At 45.5% G+C, this 22,310-nt stretch overlaps 1 protein-coding gene across 1 annotated transcript in view; it reads right to left on the bottom strand.

The window, feature by feature from the left end:
• The window catches only part of RETREG1 (reticulophagy regulator 1), a 127,537-nt gene that overhangs the window by 82,415 nt on the left and 22,812 nt on the right, over window positions 1–22,310 (bottom strand). Inside the window, exons 2-3 of the mRNA XM_049648267.1 lie at window positions 10,214–10,320; window positions 3,103–3,133 (exon numbers count right to left, since the gene is read on the bottom strand). Of these exons, the coding sequence (XP_049504224.1) occupies window positions 3,103–3,133; window positions 10,214–10,320 (138 nt within the window). The remainder of the gene's footprint in view (window positions 1–3,102; window positions 3,134–10,213; window positions 10,321–22,310) is intronic.

Genomic DNA, 22,310 nt, shown 5'->3' with positions numbered 1-22,310 from the left:
TTGATTTACCTTTTTACAGTGAACTTAATGATCTTTCAACGAAGCAGTTGAAGCCCCACAGAGAGAAGGCCTGGCCCATTGTGAGACTGAGCACAGACCACCAGCAATATGCGACACAGGACAAAGTAACCAGGAAGTGCAAAGAGCCTAACCCCCCGCGGCGCACATGAGCAAATGGCGCCTCTCTGCCCCCAAAGATCCTCTTACACAGCACTGCTTTCTGTCCTTCAAAGAAAGTGGTTTTGAATTTTTCGATGTTAAAAACACAAGCACTACCCAGCACCAGACACCAGGAATCACTGCAAGCAACGTATCAAATCAAAGAAATTAGAGGAATAAATATTTTAATTCCACATCTCCATGATGAAAAGAGAACAGAATACAATGACACAATAGAAACTGCAGCGAAAACTTCTGCGGTGGATTAAATCACTTTGAAAGAGTCCCTGGCCAAACAAAAACGTAATAACAATAAGAAAGAAACAGGAGGGGCACCTGGGTGGCTCAGTCAGTTGAGCACCGACTTCGGCTCAGGTCACGATCTCGCGGTCCGTGAGTTCGAGCCCCGAGTCGGGCCCCTGTGCTGACAGCTCAGAGCCCGGAGCCTGTTTCAGATTCTGTGTCTCCCTCTCTCTGACCCTCCCCCATTCATGCTCTGTCTCTCTCTGTCTCAAAAATAAATAAACGTTAAAAAAAATAATAAAAAAAAAAAAAAGAAAGAAACAGGAATGATTCTTTGCTCCCACTTCTGATCACCAACTATAATTCTAGTACCAATTCTGACCTGGGGGGTGGGGGGCGGGTGGAGCGCAGGAGGGGGATGTTGACCGCACCACCTAGAGACTCCAGGTCACCAGCTGAGTGTTCTACAAGTCAACTTGATTTTGACATTATCTACCCGGGGATAGCGTCAGACCCCACAGGTCAAGGGCTCAGTCCGACAAAATTCCCACCCTCTTCCCCCACTTAGGTGCCATTCACAAGCCCAGGTAGTCACCCACACTTCTGACCAACTGGCTACAGACTGGAGGTTCCAACGACCCCCTCCCTGCCTTGGTTCCATGAATTTGCTAGAGGGGCTCCCAGAACTCAGAAGCATTTTATTTACGAGATTACGGTTTTGTTACAAAAGATGTGACTCCGGAACATCCAGATGGAAGAGAAGCACGGGGCAAGGTGCGGGGAAACAGTGCTGCTGCCCACAAATCTCTGGGTGTTCACCAACCTGGGAGCTCTCCAAACACTGTCCCTTGGGGTTTTACGGAGACTTCATTACACAGGCACGATTGATCAAATCATTGGCCAAGGATGATTGATTCAACCTCCAGCCCCCTCCCCGCTCCCCAGAGAAAGGGGGAGGGACTGAAAGTTCCAAACCTCAAATCACAAGGTTAATTCCCCGGCCAACCAACCCTTCCCCCTCCTCCCACCTTCCCTCCTCCCCGCACTGGTCCTTAGGTGTGGTGGAAAAGCCACTTCATTAACATGGACAAAAGACACCTTTCTCTCAACAATTAGGAAACTGCAAAGGTTTTAGGACTCTGTCCTTGAAACTTGGGGACAAAGACCAAATCTATATTCTTATTATAAATCACAACATCTCAAACACAACAAACCCCTCAAATTGTATTACAGACTCTTTACAGCTGAGAGGGACATTTGAAACTATTGTCTCTCTTACCTCCGCAGTCAGATGAGAAACTGAGGCCCAGAGAGAACTTGGCAAGATCATCAGCTGGTGGGGGGATGGGGGTGAATTGAATACGTATCTGGACAATTCTAAAGTGAATGTGACCCTTCCTTGAAAAGGTTATTTCCATGATCACGCCTTCTCTGGGGGCACACGGGCACTTTCCCAAAGTAGTGAAATATTACAAATCCACACAAAAGGCATGTTATAAGGTGCTACTCATTCCCTGACCAAAGCCAGTGCGCTGACAAAGGGGGTCCCTGGGTCCTGCTGTGCTCGCTGATACTTTTTTCCAAATCATCATCAAACACTCCAATAGCTTCTAAACAGGCAACGTGTTCTGGGCTATGCTGGAAGGACTTGGACAGCAAGGCCTCTAGAAAAGCAGGCACGTGATACCTTCACGGGTCAAAATAAGTACCAGTAAATCTGAAAGGCTACTCGCCAGAGAGCACAAAGTGCTTTTTAAGATTCCTGTGAAATCACACTAGCCCGCTGGGTGGAATCTTCCCCCTGCCCCAAATTAGGGAGCTGGGTCACTCTCTGCACGTGCACAGAAGGCCAGGACACGCCCAAGGAGCTCCAGCGTGCCTGCAACAAACAGGACTGGGAGCTGGGACCTGTACTGCCAGGCCAGGGGTGGGGTCACGCCTAGAGTGGCCTGCAAGCCACAAGGGCACCACCGTCACCACACTTTCAGATCGTTCTCTGGTCCTGTTCTCATCAATAGCCTTCTGGTCTTAATTTGATTTCCCAAACAGGCAGCCATAACCAACTTGGAGAAACCTGACAAGCACCACTTTGGCCAGGTGGTCAAGGTTAGCATCGTGAGTGATAAATCACGTCAATGGGAAGCACCCTTGACACGGAGTGATGGAAATGGCACTTCACCCCTGTTGGCTTCTCCCCAAAACCCATAACCCCAGAGTAAAGGGGGGGTTCTATAATATACTTGACTAGGACTCCTCAAAACTATCAAGGTCGACAAAAACAAGAAAAGCCTGAGAAACTGTCACAGCCAAGAGGAGCGGAAGGAGACATGACTATGAAACACATTGAGGAATCCTGGACGGGATTCTAGAACAAAAAAAAAAGAACATTGGGCAAAAACTCGGGAAATCTGCACACAGTGTGGACATTTAGTTAATAAGAATATATTGACTATTGTTTCATTAATCATCACAAATACATCATAGTAATGTAATAATGTTAACAGAAGAAAGGTGGGGGTGTACTATCTATATACGGGAACCTTGTACTATCTTTTCAATTTGTACATCTCAACTGTTCTAAAAAATAAAGTCCATTTTAAAGAAGGAGAGAACCAACTATGTATTTGAACCCACTGGACATCTTGGAGGCGCAGTCACCTGCCCTCCGTTAGCCATGACATTGAAAACCAAGTTCCCTACCTTTCACTGAGGCTTCTCCACAACTGTGCACCTGCAACAAGGAGAGGCAAAGAATGAAACATTAATGGAGGTGTTTTTCTCTCGAAGCATTTCTCAACGTAGAAATCTTCTGAGCTATTAAAAATGCTTAGATGTTGGGACGCCTGGGTGGCTCAGTTAAGCGTCCAACTTCGGCTCAGGTCATGATCTCATAGCTCATGAGGTCCAGCCCCACGTCGGGCTCTGTGCTGACAGCTCAGAGCCTGGAGCCTGCTTCAGATTCTCTGTTTCCCTCTCTCTCTGTCCCTCTCCTGCCTGTGCTCTGTCTCTCTCCCCCAAAAACAAACATTAAATTTTTATTTAAAATTAAAAAAAAAATAAAATAAAATAGAATGCTTAGATCTTTCAACTCTAGAAATTATCAAACCATTCAGTATACACCTCTGGTACCAGAATTCATTCAGGCAATGTGCCCACAAGTATTTCAGAGCCTGCTATTTGTAAAACACTTGGATAGGTGCCTCGGGAGATGGAACCCTGTATCACACATGGTCCTGCTTCGGGGACTTGAGTGTTCAGTGGGGCAGACCTAGCATGCACTGAGGTGGTGTATGGAGGGAGAGAGAGAGTATGGCTGCTCGAGAGGGTCCCAAGAACAGAGGTGCCATTTACGGTGGGCTTTGAAATGGTACCGACAAAAGGAGAACTGAGACAACAGTGATTTGAGAAAGGAGGTTTTTATCTATTCATCCTTTAGGTGTTTTGAGCTTATGTTGAGGCTCAAGTGAAATCAACAGAAAAAAAATGCATACTTGGATCTCATTTGCTTTCTTTTTAAAAATTTTTTTTAATGTTTATTTATTTTTGAGAGAGACAGACACAGAGTGCGAGTGGGGGAGGAACAGAGAGAGAAGGAGACAGGGAATCCGAAGCAGGCTCCAGGCTCAGAGCTGTCAGCACAGAGCCTGACATGGGACTCAAACTTGTGAACCGTGAGATGATAACCTGAGCCAAAGTTGGATGCTCAACCGACTGAGCCACCCAGGCGCCCCTCTCATTTGCTTTCTTGACGGGCTTACTTTCTTCATTGCACTATATCTTAATATTATACACCCAGCTACCAGTTTTAATGGATATTAGAAATGGCCATGAGGTGGTTTCTGCATTTTCCCATCTTTCCAAAGATGTTGTCCCTTTTGTTCTTCAGTATCCCCTATCAAAGATCTATTAGGGGTGCCTGGGTGGCTAAGAGTTGGTTAAGAGCAGGTGACTCTTGATGTCAGCTCAGGTCTTGATTTCAGGGCTGTGAGTTCAAGTCCCACATTGGGCTCCATGCTGGGCATGGAGCCTACTTTGGACGGAAGGAAGGAAGGAAGGAAGGAAGGAAGAAAGGAAAGAAGGAAGGAAGGGAGGGAGGGAGGGAGGAAGAAAGGAAGGAAGGGAAGGAGGGAGGGAGGAAGAAGAAAAAGAAAGAAAGAGAAAGAAAGAAAGAGAAAGAGAAAGAAAAGAAAGAGAGAGAGAGAAAGAAAGAAAGAAAGAAAGGGAGGGAGGGAGGGAGGGAGATCTGTGTAATAAATTCTTAAAATTTAGTCCCAGGAAAAAAAAAATTTAGTCTCAAAATTGTTTGCATTCTTTCATCACACTATTAGAACTATTCAGTGGATCTAGTTTCCCTTTTTGCCTTGGCTGCTAGTAAGCACAGGGATCACTCTGTTGCTCAATTATGGTCACCATATTGGAATCTATTCCTCTACTTACACCTTTTAAAAATAGCCTTGTTTTTTATGTTCCTCACAAGCTGCCTCAAATACTTTGGGGTTAGATGGCACAGCAAACAAAGCAAAGAAACAATTCCAAAGAATCCAAGGGCTTACGAACACTAGTGATGCCTCAGCTGAAGCTGGAAAGTGGGAGAGACTAAATTCTGGCACTAACACTCACCTTGTCATATGACCCTTCTCTGATAGCACAGGCCCCAAGAGTGGAGGAAGTGGGTGACATCATGGGGTGCTTGCTTGTTTGCTTATTAAAAGTGGGGAAAATGAGCATGGTTGGGCTGTGGGGACAAGGACATTCAGAATGGCAAGGACAGCAGACCTGCAGCCACTGAGCACTGAGCAGGTGGGGGCTGTGCAGGGCAGAGGGGCGGGTAAGAGGCTGAGGCGGAGGGCGCTTACCCTGAGGGCAGAGCCGGTTCAGCAGGAGTGAGGGGCTGGGGGCTGGCCAGAGGATGTCCTGAGGGGTGACTCTCAGCCTTTGTAGGGGTTGCAGACAGACTGCTTCTGGTGGCTCAGGTCAAAGATGAGGCCACGCAAGTGGGTGACCAAATCCAGGTTACAGGATGCAGGGACAGAGAACGGAGGCACACGAGTCCACCCGCCACGATCCCCGATGGCCCATGCTCAACTGTGACCAGAAAATGGCGTAAATGGACAGTGCAGATTTCGCAGGAGGAAAGGTACGAAGGGACCGAGGTTGAAAACGAGTGGCCGCGTGGGGACCTGCTGAGCCCCCCTCCCGCCGCACAGGGCGGTGCTGGAAGAGGATGTTAAAGGGAGCCGGTGGCAGAAGGACAGGCTCTTCTGCAAGGAGAGGGAGGCGGGGGACGGTCGAACAACAGCCTATGGCTGCAGAGGGATTTTCCACGCTGCAGAAGGGTCCTCCAGGGCCTGGACGAAGGGGCTCACACAGGGAAGTGTGCACTCAAGGTACACAACAGGAGTGAGCGCGAACCACCCCCCCAACACAGCTGCAGGCTGCTCCTGCTGCCGACTTGTAACAGAGACGTGGATTCCAGCAGGTTCCACAAAGATGAATTCACGTGAAAGATCTCCACATTGTTGCCCACCTCCTTCATATTAAGCATCTGAGATGGTATTAAAAATAGCAATGGGGGGTGGGGGGGAGAGGAGGAATAAAACGAAATTCATAACAGCAGAAGGAAGCATCAGCGCTTTAGCCAAAACCGTCGTGGGAAGTGGGGACGCTGAGACGGGAGGGGAGAGAACGGCCCCGGGAGCCCGACGGCTGGCTCTTGCTTTCCCAGGTGCTGTCCTAAAGCCAACATGAGCAGCGACAGCGGCTGGCGGTTCTGGCTGAAGCCATGGCGTCTCCGTAACAGCATGTGGCTCGAGATGGAAGCTTCCCGGAGACCCACTCGTCTCAGCCGGGCCTGGGCTGAAAAGTCTGCAGAGTCAGGCCCCTGCCCACTATCTGCAGGGCTCAAATGGGTCTTTGTCTCCAAAGCCTCCACTAACGGAGGCCGAGGCCGGCACTTGTGCTCCTTCGTCGCGGGCCGAGGGGCGCTGGGAGAGAGCAGAGTTAATCCCGACCTTCTGCCTTTGTGCAGCAGAAATGCTGTATTCGGAGCAGTGCAAGCTGGGCTCATACCCTCAGAGAAAGCCTGGCCTGGGGCAAGCGCCTGGCGTGCAGGATGGGGTCTGAGAGCTCACCTGGGGCGCAGGGGCCCGGGGTGGGCCTGGATGCCCCTGGCAGCCCAGGGCCGCCAGCAGGCCCTGAACAGAAAAGCGCTCGGCACAGGTTGCCCGAGTGAACACACCCCACGACGTTCAGATGACGCGGCAGAGCAGACCAGGCCGCATGGAAGCTACTGAGCCCAGGGCACTCCTGTTCCACGGTCTCAGTCCACCCTACCCGGCCGAGCGGCCTGGGTTGGTCTCGGCCGTGTCACGGGATGAAGAAGCTCAGGCTGTGCGGCTGGCGGGATGACGGCCCCCAGAGACGCCAGGTCTCCCATCCCCAAAACCTGCAAAATGCCACTTTCTACGGAACCGGGATGCACTGTGTGTGACTGAGTCAAGGGCCAGGAGATGGGGAGACTGTCCGGGGCTGTCCAGGTGGGCCCCAAGTACAACCACGAGGGTCCCTGTAGGATGGAGGTTTGACGAGGACAAAGAGGAGGGGGTGAGCGCAAGGGCAGAGAGTGGAGGGACGTGGCCACAAGCCACGCACGACAAGCCACCACCCAAAACCACCCGAAGAGGTAGGGGATGCTTCCCTAGAGCCTCCGGAGGGGGCACGGCCCTGCCGGAACCTCGATGTTGGCCCGGTGGCACTGATTTTGGGCTGGTGGCCTCTAGAACAGCGAGGGGAGAGATTTCTGTCGCTTTGAGCCACCACGTTTATGAGGGCTTGTTACCGCAGCCCCAGGAAACTAACCCACTATCTGGTGGGTCCCCGCCACACTGGGAAGTGAAGCGAACAAGCCCGGACTAGACCCTTCGGGCTCCTACTCTTCCAAGGCCACAGCTTCCGTTCGCCGAGGGCCGAATCCTTGCAAGCAGAGGCGGCCTGCACTCTGTGAACGCGGAGGTCCCGTATTCACAGGAACGTCAAGCCAACGGGTCAAGGCTGATAACAACCTCTGTGCGAGCGGCCGAGAGTGAGAAAAGAGCAGTCGCGAAGCCTTCAAGCCCTGTACTTGCCTGCCACGTTTGTCTGCTCCTACAACTTGTGCCCAAATGGCACCAGATTTGACTCGAAACGGAAACGATCGAGATGCTTGGCTAAAATGGCTGCTGATAAAAATGTGTAAGTGGTTATTTCTTCTAAGATTCCCCCGAGGAAGGTCCTAGAGGGTGAAAATGTTACAAAGTCTACTGGAGAAAAAGGGTCTCTCCTCTGTCCGTTAGGAATCAGGGCAGAGGGGTGCCCGGGTGGCTCAGTCAGTTAAGCGCCCACTCTTGATTTCAGCTCAGGTTATGATCTCATGGTTCATGAGATCGAGCCCAATGTCAGGCTCTGCACTGAGTGTGGACTCTGCTTGGGATTCTCTCTCTCTCTCTCTCTCTCTCTCTCTCTCCCTCCCTCCCTCCCTCCCTCCCTCCCTCCCTCTCTCTCTCTCTCTCTCCCTCTCCCTCTGCTCCTCTCCCCAACCTGTGCCCTCTAAAAAAAAGAAAATGAGATGAAAAGTTTGAATCAGGGCAGAAACAGGGCATCACCGTGGGTGCATCTGACAGACCCTGTGCAAAACCCACAACGTGAGACCGATGCTCGGCTTCCAGGTGGCCTTAATACATCCGTGGTGAACAGAGTACTGGGGCAGGTGTCTGACAGGGTTAACAGGGAGTTGGGTGTCTATTCTCTGAAACAGAAAAGGATGGGGTGAAGAGGGAGAGGAACGAGGGGAGAACCCATACACGAATGCAATCTTAATCCACAGATTCATGAAAAGAAGTAATTGGGGGCCACTGGGTGACTCAGTCAGTTGAGAGTCTGATTCTTAGCTTCGGCTCAGCTCATGGTCTCACGGCCTGCGAGTCTGAGCTCCACATTGGGCTCATGGCTGTCAGCGCAGAGCCCGCTTTGGATCCCCCGTCCCTCTCTCTCTGCCCCGCCCCCACTTGCGCTCTCTCAAAATAAATTTTAAAATATATTTTAAAAAAAAAAAAAAAAGGGTAAAAAAAAAAAAAAGAAAAGAAAAGAAGGAACTAGACATAAGTGAATTTGTGGGAGGTCTCCTAACCGAATTTCCAGTTTGGCACTTCCCAATTCCGGTGGATTTATTCCTCGCGTAAATTCCTACAGTTAACAACATTGGGTTTTTTTTCACCTTCTCAGATTCACTAGAATGAAGGAATTACCTTCAAACCTGGTAATGCAGCAATGTAACACAGTCTTTCTACACATAATTTACTTTAAGAAGACTTAGAATATAAACTGGAGCTCAAGCCCACTGTGGACCATGATGATGGTAAACCCATAACAGCTGAGATCCCTGGTCTCAGAATTGGCTTTAGGGAGAACAAGGGTGCTTCCTACAAGGCAGGCCTCGGTACCCTGCCAGGGCGGGAACTCTGGGAAGTTCTTACGCGCATTGATCCATATGGACCCCGGCCAATATTATCTTTCCGTGCGGGTGTTACACTGAGGGAAATCAAATGTCTCACTGGAACCTCCTTCTCTTGGCTATTTTTTTTTTTTTAATTTATTTATTTGAGAGAGAGGAGAGCGAGCGAGTGTGCAAGCGGGGGAGGGGCAAAGAAAGGAGGAGAGAATCCCAAGCAGGCTCCGCACCGTCAGCGTGGAGCCTGACGTGGGGCTCGATCTCACCAACCCATGAGATCATGACCTGAGTCGAAAGCAAGAGAGTCGGACCCCTAACCAACTGAGTCATCCTGGTTTTTGATCCCATCAATCTTACCACATTTAAAGTTCCCAGGGCTCAATTACTCCAAGGAGGGACTTTTGCTCATTCACAAAATCTAGCTCAGGCTCTGGTCAGAGGGCCTCTCCAAGTACAGAAAAGCTGGACTCAGATTTATAACACAAATTACTCAGAAAACACCTTGAGCAAATTTCAAAATTAACTCAAAGTCTCATTTTTAAATAATCAGTTCACATTTCATTATCATGAACTCATTTGTTAAAATTTACTTAACTACTACTTTTTTTTTTTTTTTAAGTAATCTCTACCCCCAACATGGGGCTTGAACTCAAAACCCCAAGATCAACAGTCACGTGTTCTACTGACTGAGCCAGCCAGGCACCCCAATTGTTATTTGTTTTTAAGCCCAGAATTGTTTTTCTTCATGGAGGCAGAGAAAGTTTTCATATAAATGAGCCCATTTTCCAGTGGCCCAAGCTTCATCTTGGGGGACGTTATAAATATTTCACTGTCATCCTCACTGCAACCTGCTTACATATCAAAATGGTATTTAAGTAGCACTCAGAACCAAAGAGAAACAAGCACGCACACACAAACCTTTCGCTCAGGACCAGTAGCTCTGACTAGGGACATCAGTTAAGTATGTAATAAATATTTGCCAAATAAATAAATATTCAACAAACATTAATAATAGCCAAGTCAATGCCTACATGACGTTATTTTGTTCCCTTCTGCAATGTTTTTATTTATTTTAATAGAGAAAGAGAGGGAGGGAGGGGCAAAAAGAGAGGGGGAGAGAGAGAATCCCAAGTAGGCTCTGCTCTTGGACCCACAAACTGTGAGATCGTGACCTGAGCTGAAATCTAGAGTCAGATGCTTAACTGACTGAGCCACCAGGGCGCCCGTTCCCTTTTAAAACTACTTGGTTAATGTGCCTACACAAAGATCAGATATTTGGGGCCTAGCAAATTACATACCATAAAAATGAATTCTCAGTTTTCTTACCTCTAGCTCTGGACAAAACCATATCCTTTATTATTTGCATAATAACGCGCCCGAGTATCATGACAGAAATCAGGTGATACACTCTCCATGGAGTCAGTGCAAGGAACCTGTAACAGCAAAAACAGACAAATCACGATTTCAGTTTGACGATTTTCATCTTTTTTTTTTTAAGTTAGGTTTAGTTCCTAACATAGAAACGAAGACACAAATTTCAGTTTTCAGAATCACCCCAACGAGACCACATCAAAGTTACCCAATAGGCATCAAAGTCAGCAAAATAAAAGCGCTTGGGCCACGTATGCGTTGGTGCTAGCCTTTCCGCTGTAACCTCTAATTTGGGCAGAGGATTCTCTATGCTGGGTGTGGCCCAAATATCACCCTGCTAACAGATGGAGAGTGGAACTGACCTGAAACCACATCATGAGGCACGTGAGAGGCAGAAGGGTAGGTTTTCCACTATGTGGAGGGGCTACTGCCCTCCCTGTTCTACTTCTATCTACATTCATCCACCAGCCCCTCCCTCCGATCTCTTGGAAACAGCAGTGATTAAGGATCCAAGGCACTAGCCCCTTCTCTTTAAGATCACATCCTGTGGTCTATCCAGCCAGGTCCTCTCCAAGGGGAAACCAAGAATTCTTTATCATGAACAGCACACAAACATTGCAGTACTTTTTTTTTTTTTAATGTCTATTTATCTTTGGGGGGGGGGGTCACAGAGAGGGAGACACAGAACCCGAAGCAGGCTCCAGACTCTGAGCTGTCAGCACAGAGCCTGACGTGGGGCTCGAACTCACCAATCATGAGATCGTGACCTGAGCCGAAGTCGAACATTAACTGGGCCACCCAGGCACCCTTGTAGTACTTTATGATTGGGCTTATAAAGGAACGGAATAAGCCTTCATACAGAGGTTGAAGACTGCTTACAGATTAAATGCTCAAGCTTCCAGTTAATATTAATTTTGGTGTAATCATAATCTTAGAAAAGTTAACATATATGTCGTTTAAAACTAGTTGCAAGGCACTGTAGGCTTTATGGAGAAGGACACATACTGTAAAGAAAGAATCCTGTCTTCCGGGAACTTACTTCCTCATCTGAGACAAACACGGGCCAAGCCAACCTAACAAAATCCAAGGCAATGAGTCTGAGGTACTCAAGTAAAACATAAGCAAAGAACAAAGAGAAGCAAAAGAAGGAATGATTAACTAAATAATAAGGGAAGATTTTATGGAAGTGGCCCTTGAACTTGGTCTGGCAGGACGGATGAAATTGAGAGGAAAACAGAGGTTGTTCCAGTATTCCAGAATATTCCAGGATACAACATGTATAGAAGATCATAGTCGGGGACAGGGAGGTGTGCCTGGGGCACAGTGAGTGTCCTAGGGTGCCCCAGCAAGACATGGATAAAGGAGATATGCGGGAGATGGGCAGATAGAGAAGATATTGAGGGGACAAGCTGTCGGCACACTGTGGCAGGCCCTGAATTATCTGCTAGGGCATTTGGTCTTAATAATACCAGCAATAAAGAGAAAGCCAAAGGTATAGACAGGTATCAGGTAGGAAAGTGGAATGATGGGAGATTTCAGAAGATGCCTGAGAGAATGAGGTAGGAGAGTGAAGAAGCATGGAGTCCGGAACGTCTGCTAGAAGGTTGTGTAACGTGTTTGGTGAGAAGCGGCCGATGTGAGATGCTGGTGACGTCATGGGTAAAGCCCTCCGGCGCAAAGTGGGCAACCCAGGTGCCAGCTCTGGTTCTCCTAGTGAGTGTCACCTGGGCCGGTAAAATAAGCGGGTAGAACAGGTAAGTGCTTCGTAAATACCGGTCACCACTGCCACCAGGTTGCTGCCTGGAAAGCTTGTTAAAATACAGACTCCCAGACCCCACGTTCCTCCCCCAGGCCCCCTGAAACAGGTGGTCTAATTACCAGTGTTTACACTCAGTGAGTACTTACTTGGAGAGTGTCTACACTGGGCCAGCCACTGTGCTACCAGAAGGAACTAAATACTGAGCAAGAGGCACAGAGGGAAAGAGCAGACCTACAAGATAACCCGTAACACCAACATCTCTTTTTTTAGTAGCAACGATTTCATTTGCTAATCTGGGACTGCTGCTGGCTCTCTTTTGAGCTCGTATGTTTCTATTAAGTGGCTGTTTTCTGGTCTTTGTTTTCTTTTTGGCTTACCTCCTCCTATCAGTTTATGATCCCTGCTTGCTGTGATCCACATGCCAGACTCTGATCTCCCCACCTGACATCAAAGTGGCAAGTTTTCAAAAGTCTTCATGGTGACCCACAGTGAGAAATTCACTTACATCTAAATACGTACAAATGAAACCAAAGTTTCAAAAAATAATATTTGTCCTTATAATGTGTAATGCCTTCTGATACCTTCCATTCAATTCTATTTTTTAATGCTGACTGCAATTCTAAGGTGATTCAGGGCTCCTGCAGGGGTTGTATGTAACTCACAGTTTCATTCGCTGCATCAGAGAAAATCTATAAATGTTAAATTAGTATGTTTCATTAGATCACCTGCTGTGCAGAGTCAAGCAAAGCCCTAGGAAAGCTCCCTCAAGTTTAAAGGTCTTCAGACTCAGCCAGGAAACCAGTTACATATCTTTGAAGAAATAAAGAAATGCAAAAACAACCCAAGCAGTGAAGGTCTTAGTGGAAGTTATGATCTTCCAGGAATACAAAAATTAGGTAACGACAGGAGTGTAACCCTCAGCCTTGGCTGCTGGAAGACTTCACTCGGAGGGCGTTGCCATGGCAACTCCAGTTGGGGGTCCAGTGGACATTTTGGCCAAGGGTCTCAATGGTCATTAAGAATCCTACTGGGCTGATGGCTCGGAGCCTGGAGCCTGTTTCCGATTCTGTGTCTCCCTCTCTCTCTGCCCCTCCCCCATTCATGCTCTGTCTCTCTCTGTCCCAAAAATAAATAAAAAATGTTGAAAAAAAAATTTAAAAAAAAGAATCCTCAATCATAAAGGATAGGCTATTTCATAAATGATGCCGTGATCATTTGCAATCCATCTGAAAGACAGGAAAATTGTATATCTATCGCCAAATTAAGGTGAATGAGAAAGGAATAATATTTGCAACAAGGTCAGCCCATGTTCCCTAAAGGGCAGATGGGACATATTTTCAGCTTCGTGGGTCTTCTGGTCTCTGTCACAACTGTCAACTCTGTCACTGTATGAAAGCAGCACAGATATTATATGAAAGAATGGGTCATGTTGCAATAAACTTCACTTAACACACACACGCACACACACACACACACACACACACACACACACACACACCTGCGAATCCTCAGTCAGAACAAAGGCAATCCATACAACTGCTCAGGAAGGGAATGCTAAAATTGTATGGGATTCCATAATCGTCTCCTAGGCAGGCTAGCATCCTTGACCCCAAGAATTAAGTACAGAAATGTTTGTGAAACTAATCCCTAATATTAATCATTCATATTTAGAAAAACCTATGCATATTTGGTTTTTTAATTATTTATACTGTTTTAGATGATTCATCTCATGGTTCCAATTTAAAATATGTAGCTGTACAAAGGAAACAACCAACAAAACTAAAAGGCAACCAACGGAATGGGAAAAGATATTTGCAAATGACATATCGGACAAAGGGCTAGTATCCAAAATCTATAAAGAGCTCACCAAACTCCACACCCGAAAAACAAATAACCCAGTGAAGAAATGGGCAGAAAACATGAATAGACACTTCTCTAAAGAAGACATCGGATGGCCAACAGGCACATGAAAAGATGCTCAACGTCGCTCCTCATCAGGGAAATACAAATCAAAACCACACTCAAGATACCACCTCACGCCAGTCAGAGTGGCCAAAATGAACAAATCAGGAGACTATAGATGCTGGCGAGGATGTGGACAAACGGGAACCCTCTTGCACTGTTGGTGGGAATGCAAATTGGTGCAGCCACTCTGGAAAGCAGTGTGGAGGTTCCTCAGAAAATTAAAAATAGACCTACCCTATGACCCAGCAATAGCACTGCTAGGAATTGACCCTAGGGATACAGGAGTACTGATGCATAGGGGCACGTGTACCCCAATGTTTATAGCAGCACTCTCAACAATAGCCAAATTATGGAAAGAGCCTAAATGTCCATCAACTGACGAATGGATAAAGAAATTGTGGTTTACATACACGATGGAGTACTACATGGCAATGAGAAAGAATGAAATATGGCCCTTTGTAGCAACGTGGATGGAACTGGAGAGTGTGATGCTAAGTGAAATAAGCCATACAGAGAAAGACAGATACCATATGGTTTCACTCTTATGTGGATCCTGAGAAACTTAACAGAAACCCACGGGGGAGGGGAAGGAAAAAAAAAAAAAGAGGTTAGAGTGGGAGAGAGCCAAAGCATAAGAGACTCTTAAAACTGAGAACAAACTAAGGGTTGATGGAGTGTGGGAGAGGGGGGAGGGTGGGTGATGGGTATTGAGAAGGGCACCTTTTGGGATGAGCACTGGGTGTTGTATGGAAACCAATTTGACAATAAATTTCATATATTGAAAAAAAAATTAAAAAATAAAAAAATAAAAATAAATAAAATATGTAGCTGTAAAATTAAACAAACAAACAAACAAATAAAATGCATAGCTGTATAGACTTGTGACTTGAAATTAAAATCTTAGGAACAGAGGAGTTTAATTTCTTCATTTTTCAGGAACTGCCTAATGTTCAGGAAAGCCTGGTTTGTTTGTTTTTTTCCAACTTCTACTTTGGTAAATTTCAAACACACATAAAAAGAGAGACCAACGTATAATAGAAAAGAGTCAACAGTTTTGCATCCATGGCCAGTCTTGTTTCTTCTATGTTCCCACCAAGCTCTCCCCCCACCCATCCCCACCACCCAGGATTACTTGAAGCAAATCCTAAACATCATATAATTGAATTTACAAATATTGCCACCTATCTTCCCAAAAAGGAAATTTTAACCTAACAATAAAAACACTGTCTCATCTTAAAAAATTGTTTTAATCCCTTAATGTCATCAGATATCCCAACAGGATGCACATTTACCCAATCACCTTCTGTACACACATGTGCACATACACACAAAGACTGAAACAAGATTGGAAAAAAATCATACACTGAAATTGATGATGTGAGTTTTGAGTTTCCTGTAATTTATAGGTTTACTGCCTTCTCTTTCTCTCTCTGTCTCTCTCTCTCTCTCTGCTTGAAATTCTTTGTGGAAGAAACAGACTCATTTGTTCAGTAAAATCTTCCAGAGTCTGAGAATCAGTCATTGAATCCTGTGGTTTAGTTTAACATTTTCCTCAATGCCTTGGGCGGACTATAAAAACAGGCAGTTCAATCTAGAGACTCGGCCAGATTTAGGTTCAAAATTTAAACTACATCATAGGTGTTGATGTGTGTTTCCATCAGGAGGCAGATACTGTCTGGGTGCTGGGGTCTATATTCCTGTGATATTAGCAGCCACTGACGAGGTCTACCTATCTTAGGAGACACAGGAGAGTGAGAGCTCTTCACTCTTGCTTCAGCCACCAGCTGGATCAGATCTATAAAGAGAAACGTCCCCAATGGATGTCTGATTGCCCTGAGACACGGATCTCACAGGAGAGGCAGGATTAATTCTTGAGTCTTTCTCTTTATTCAGCAGCTGTCAAGATAATGAGACAGTTCCTCAGTAGCCTCTAACGAAAACCAAGTTGGCTTTCTTCTTTCCTTTCTGTAGTGTTGTTATGATCATACTCGATATGCTTCAGTCCACTGCAGTATTATTCCTTCTGACCCTCAAAAGTGTCCCATCTTGGCTGGTGGGAGCTTATTCGGGCTGGTTCCTGAGTCCTTTGGTACAACTTTAATAATCTTTGATAATTAAGTACTTTAAAGCGATAGAGAAAATACAAAATTTACAAACGTGGGTTAAAATGTTTAAACGGGTATATAACTAAACTTTTAAACAAAACATGGGGCACCTGGGTGGCTCAGTCGGTTGAGCATCCAGCTTCGGCTCAGGTCATGATCTCACGGTCCGTGAGTTCGAGCCCCACGTCGGGCTCTGTGCTGACAGCTCAGAGCCTGGAGCCTGTTTCGGATTCTGTCTCTCCCTCTCTCTCTGCTCCTCCCCTGCTCGTGCTCTGTCTCTGTCTCTGTCTCTCTCTCTCTCAAATAAACAAACATTAAACTTTTAAACAAAACCAATCATTCACCAGAGGCTATCTTAAAATTGGCTATTAAAATTTGCTAGATTGATAAACAAAATGTGTTACATTTTGTTACATACAGTTGCCCCTAGTATTGACATCTTATTTCAGTGTGGCACATTTGTTATAACCAACACACCAATATGGATGCATTGTTAACTCCTTGGTTCATATTAAGGTTCACTCTTGGTGTTGCACCTTCTATGGGTTTTGACAAATGCATAATGTCATGCATCTACCATAACAGCATCACATAGAGTATTTTCACTGCTCTAAAAATCCCGTATAGCACATATTCAGTCCTTTCTCACTCCCCAGAAACCAAGTGACCACTGGTCTTTTAACTGTCTCCACTGGTTTGCCTTTTCCAGAATGACATGCAGTTTTTACTATCCTCTGTGTCTTTTAATGGTTTGATAGCTCACTTCTTTCTATGACTGAATACTATTCTATTGTATGATACACTACTGTTTATTCATTCACCTACGGAAGGACATCTTGGTTGCTTCCGATTTGGGGCAATTAAGAATAAAATTGCTACTCTGTGTCAGATTTTGTGTGGTTACAAGTTTTTCATTCTTTGGGGACAGCCTTTTAAAAAAAAAAAAAAACAGGTTCATCAGCATGCCAGCTTATTTTGGATTTATGGGCAGTTAAAACCTCCAAGGATTCTACTTTTTGGATGCAACTTTTGAATCTAAGTATGTCCTATTAAATTTGTTCTTGTCTGACACAGCCCGTCATCCAAACCTACAGACCTTAATGGTGTCCCCAACCCCATTCATTCTCTCATCCAGCTTCTTAACACCTACACATTTGCAGGTAGTTTGTCCTCGTCCACACTATTGATCAAAGGTGTTGATCAGCACTGACGCCCTGTCACTTCCCATTAACAGCTGCTCTCAGAGTGACCTAGATTAATCAGCACTTTATGAAGATGATAGACCATCTAATCTGCCAGTCCATTCTTGTCCCCGTCACTCCACCTTATCCACAAAGATGTAACAACAGATTTTCTTAAACACCTTGCTGGAGCCTAATACATTCCTAAGGTCTACGTGTTTCTAAGTGTCGATCTGCTTGACTGATGAATTACTTTGAGGTATGAAACAGTTCTCAGTTGCAGAACTAAACACCATTAGAACCTGCCAAAGGGGTCATGGGGCACAGCCTGTTCTGAACCCTGGGGTGACCTTGCTGATGTGCCCATTCACAGAATTCCCACGTGGCCACCACGTCACCCATGGTGGAATTCTAAGGCAAAGATGGCCACACACAGGTGATCAGAGGATTCCTGAAGGCTGTGGAGTAATTATTAAGAGATGAATTGTGGTCAAAATGCAGAAGGCCCAAGAAATCATGAGAAGCAGAGTGATAAAGTACAGACTTTGAAGAGGGAGGTCTGTGGATACACATCACCCTCACTCATAGTTTTCCAGGTCCAGTGCGAGGTGACAATGCAGAGACCTCACGGGGAGTGGAGAAGTCAATACCCCATTTCCACCAGTCTGTAGCCCCAACACATAACAAATGGGCCCCCAAGATATTTCAACCTCCCCTCCAGGGCATGTTTGGGATCCGGATTCAGGGTGGATGTAATGGCCCTGACCAGTCACTCCTGAATGCACCGTGACGTTGCCAGCTGGGACAAGGACAGCAAGCACCTTATCTTGAGGCTGCAAAGCACATGCCTGATGAGGACGCTTCTCACTTGTGCTCAGGCCCCCCATGAGGGGCAGATGGCCACGGTGGAACACAAGCCTCCCCCATCCTGGGGGATGCAACCTGCCCGCAGTCCTGGGCAGACGACCCTGGGCAGTCACGCAGAGCAGCTGGGTGGGGAGGGGAGCCGGGGCAGGACCGCTGGCAGGTGGCAGAGGGGAAGGGAAGCTACCGGGAGTGGAAGCTCCACCCCCCTCCCCGTGCCCATTCCACTGGCCCGTCACGCTGCACTTACAAAAAAAAAACAAAGTCAAACATCAAAGAATAAAGAACTGCCAGACAGCAACTGCAGAGCATTACTCCCCAAGGGTGGGGCCCTCTGAACACCAGACTCTGTGCGACTGGACAGGCCACTCACCCACTTAGCCAGCTCTCCCCGCATGATAGCTTGGAGGGCAGGTCCCCAACACTGACCAACAAAGGCTTTCTTCCTCCTCAAAATAGTTCTTAACTTAAAAAAGGCCAACAACCCTTAACCAAATTACCCTAGGGAACTGTGATCACATTAGTGGATCCTAGAATGGACAAAGCACCACTAATCCCTAAGTCTCCAGCTATCAGAAACATCTTTCTATAGATGGATAGGCTTTTTAAAAAAATTTTAATGTTTATTTATTTTTGAGAGAGAGAGAGACAGAGTGCAAGCAGGGGAGGGACAGAAAGAGAGGGAGACACAGAATCTGAAGCAGGCTCCAGGCTCTGAGCCGTCAGCACAGAGCCCGATGTGGGGCTTGAAACTACGAAATGTGAGATCATGACCTGAGCCGAAGTCAGACACTTAATCGGCTGAGCTACCCTGGCATGGATGTGCTTTTTTAAATACCCAATTAATAGGGAAAAAACCTACTACCTCTTTTTAAAATTAGAATATCACTGTCTGATACATGTATTTCTTTTAGCTGATGCTGGATATAATTTCTGTCTGATAAAGGATATTCCAATTTTGGAAACCAAGGCAAGTAAACATTATATGTGACAACTATAATATCCACAGACACACCATGACAAACAGTGCAAATGATAATTCAATGTTTTATATACATATATATGTGTGTATATATACATATATGTGTGTATATATACATATATGTGTGTATATATACATATATATACATATGTGTATATATACATGTGTATATATACATATATACACACATATATGTGTACATACATATATGTGTATATATACATATACACATATACATATACACACATATATATATACACATATATATGTGTGTGTGTGTGTGTATATATATATGATTGCATATACATAAAAACACCCCATATATGTGTGTGTGTGTGTGTGTATATATATATATATACCTATGGGTATATATATATATATATATATGATTGCATATACATAAAAACACCCCATTTCTTTTATAAAGACATACTATATGGATGAGCGATGAGCTGCTTTGGAAAGGTAAAGTTCCAAATCACTATGTGCACTTTCCTTTAGCAAGCTGTGTCCAATTTCTACATCTCAATGAGATGACTATTTTTAAAAATACCACATTGCCCAGGTGACTCATGTTTAGCTTGTGATGATTAGAGCCCATGGACGGCTGCTAGCCATGCTCATATAGCATCATGTCGGATTCACTTTTAGATTGGCTGAATCTGTTTGCTTTTTTCTTACTGTTTTCTTATTTCTCCTATACTTTCTGCTCTTTCATTCTCTGATTCAGCAGCATTCAATTTTAATCTGGTTTTCAACCAACCTACTGCCATAGTCCACTTGGCTTAGTTGGGATGGTTTACTAGTCATACTCGTAGGACTGAGTCTCTGATCTGCTCTTTGGGTCAACTAAGAAATAAGACTCCATCCAGGGGTGAAGGAGAGTGTAAGGAAAACAGGTAGAGACCCAGAGAAAGCCTAGAAGATTCTAAGGATCTAATGGTGAAAGAAAGAAGGAAAGAGAAAAATGGAAGAGGAAGAAGAAAGAAAGAAGAAAAAGAAAGAAAAAAGGAGAAAGAGGAAAAAGGAAGAGAAAGAAAGAAAGAAAAAAGAAACACAGAAAGTAGAAGAGGCTGCAGGACCCCCTAAATTATGTCCATGACTTTAAGTAAAAAGTTTCCTATCAAATTATGGGCTTTGACTACTGTCAAGTTAGTCTGCACTCACTGCTCATTGCCAGGTGACAGTCGGACGCTCTATGAAGATGCCCAAAAAGGGAAACATCAGGCTGGGAGCTAAATTATCTCAGGTAACCCATCATTGTAGCTTGCTGTGCGTGGCTCATTCAGGACCACCACTATTCCTTGTCCTTTATGGATTGTCAAGCATTCCACACGCATGTGGGGCCCTGGAGGTGCCTACTCAGCCTGGGCAATGGGAGGGAGCCACAGCACAGTGGCCAGGGCGGCCGGAGCGTCGGGACAGGCACTGGGCTCTGTGGCCGACGTGATGGAGAAGGACGTGAAGGTACCAGAGCTACCTTCTGTGGGCTCTACTCAGCGGCTAATTACAAATCTCTTTTGAAAATTTCTTTCCTAGCTGTGTATCCATTTGACAAGGAAAGCCTAACTATGCCATTTCTTCATGGCCAAATAAAATGGCTCAACAGGCTAAATTTGTCATAAAGCAAATAAAAAAAGAACTCACAAAGCAAACAAAAAGCTTCTGTGGTTATGAATGAAAAGGATACTATTTAGTGTGTTCCATGTGTAAAACTCTAACCCTCACTTCTGGGCACAGAATAACCCACTTTGTCTCATGAAGTGAATGATGTCAATAGCAAAAATACAAAGTGTTTGTCTTCAAGGAAAGGGAGTCTATGTACAAAAACACTGGAAACCTCCATAGTTATAAGGTGGGAATTAATCGGTAGTATTTGCTTTATAAGATAGAGTAGAGATCTGTTTCCCTTTGCTGAAATATATATAACTCCAGACTTTGCCTAGACAGAGTCCTCTATGATGTTGGCTTTACATGATACTATGGTGGCTCAAATCATAAAAGGGCCTAAGACATAATGATTTATCCAACATTATTCCAAGTCCAGATCATCACATTTTGCTGGCACATAGTTCTGTCATCTTCTCGAGACTTAGGCGTATGGGTAGTCATCTTCCTTAATATCACAAAATTCTGAATCTCAACTAAAGTTGGCTTTCATTTTTCCTGGCCTTTTATACTGATCGTGCAAAAACAGTGTCTGAAAATGCTTTGTGAAATTAAATTATGCCCAATTAAGGGGGGAGAACTGCCAAATAACCATGACTCACTGAATTATAAGATGAAAATACATCCCAATTTCAGACCTGTTTAAACATGCACGTACGCTGGGGAGAGGGAAATACATTTCTTAAAAGTCAACAAAATATATAGTTTCAAATAATTTGGAAAGAAAGAGGGTAATCATGAAGTGAAGTGAGATAAAGTAATGACTATTAATTATAAATCGAAGACTCAGTAAAACTCAGAATACTTTGTTTCTAGAAAAGTACTTTAGTTATGAGCAAAAAAAAAAAAGTGAATTAGAAGCAAGAGAGAAGAGAAAAATGAAGGAAAAAAAATAAAGGGACGAGCCACTTTCTGCAGGGAGATGGGACATTTTGGAAGACACCCACAGGCAGAGAAACATTGGGTCGTAGCAGTCAGACAGGGTATGCTGCAGGGGAGGAGGGAACTAGGCGGTCTCTAGCCGAAAACGGTGGTGATAATCCATTGAATTCAAGGAATGTGCCAGGTCAGCAAGGCACTGGTGATGAAATACAAGGACAGTGGTGGGCAGCAGCATGGAGCTTGTGTTCTTGAGCCCAGAGAATGGGAGAAGCCAAGGGCATAGCTGGAACGGAACCAAATCCATGTGAGGTCAAGGCAATGTGAAATCAGGTCTGCTCCACTCCTGCTTTGGAATTAGGAGAAAAGCCATGAGCAAGTCAAACAAGGAGAACCCGGGGCACGCGGTGGTGGGGGGGGGGGGGGGGGGGGGGGGGGGTTGGTCAATGGGTTCTTTACCTCCACCTAGTGGATGGTATCTGCCAATTCATACTACCTAGTTACTGCAGCTCAGAAGAAGCGGACTCTCAAGCAGGGTGGGTGAGTCAGTCCGTGCAGCCCACCCCAGCTGGGTCACCAGCAAGCTAAATACTACCAGGTTCAGCCACAGAAAGGAACTAAAAGAAGAAAAGAGAGACCCGATCAAAGT

This window comes from Panthera uncia (assembly GCF_023721935.1).
Source record: "Panthera uncia isolate 11264 chromosome A1 unlocalized genomic scaffold, Puncia_PCG_1.0 HiC_scaffold_17, whole genome shotgun sequence".
Classification (NCBI taxonomy): domain Eukaryota; kingdom Metazoa; phylum Chordata; class Mammalia; order Carnivora; family Felidae; genus Panthera; species Panthera uncia.
Note: the sequence above shows the minus strand (reverse complement) of the source record. Positions and strands in the feature narration are given on the sequence as shown.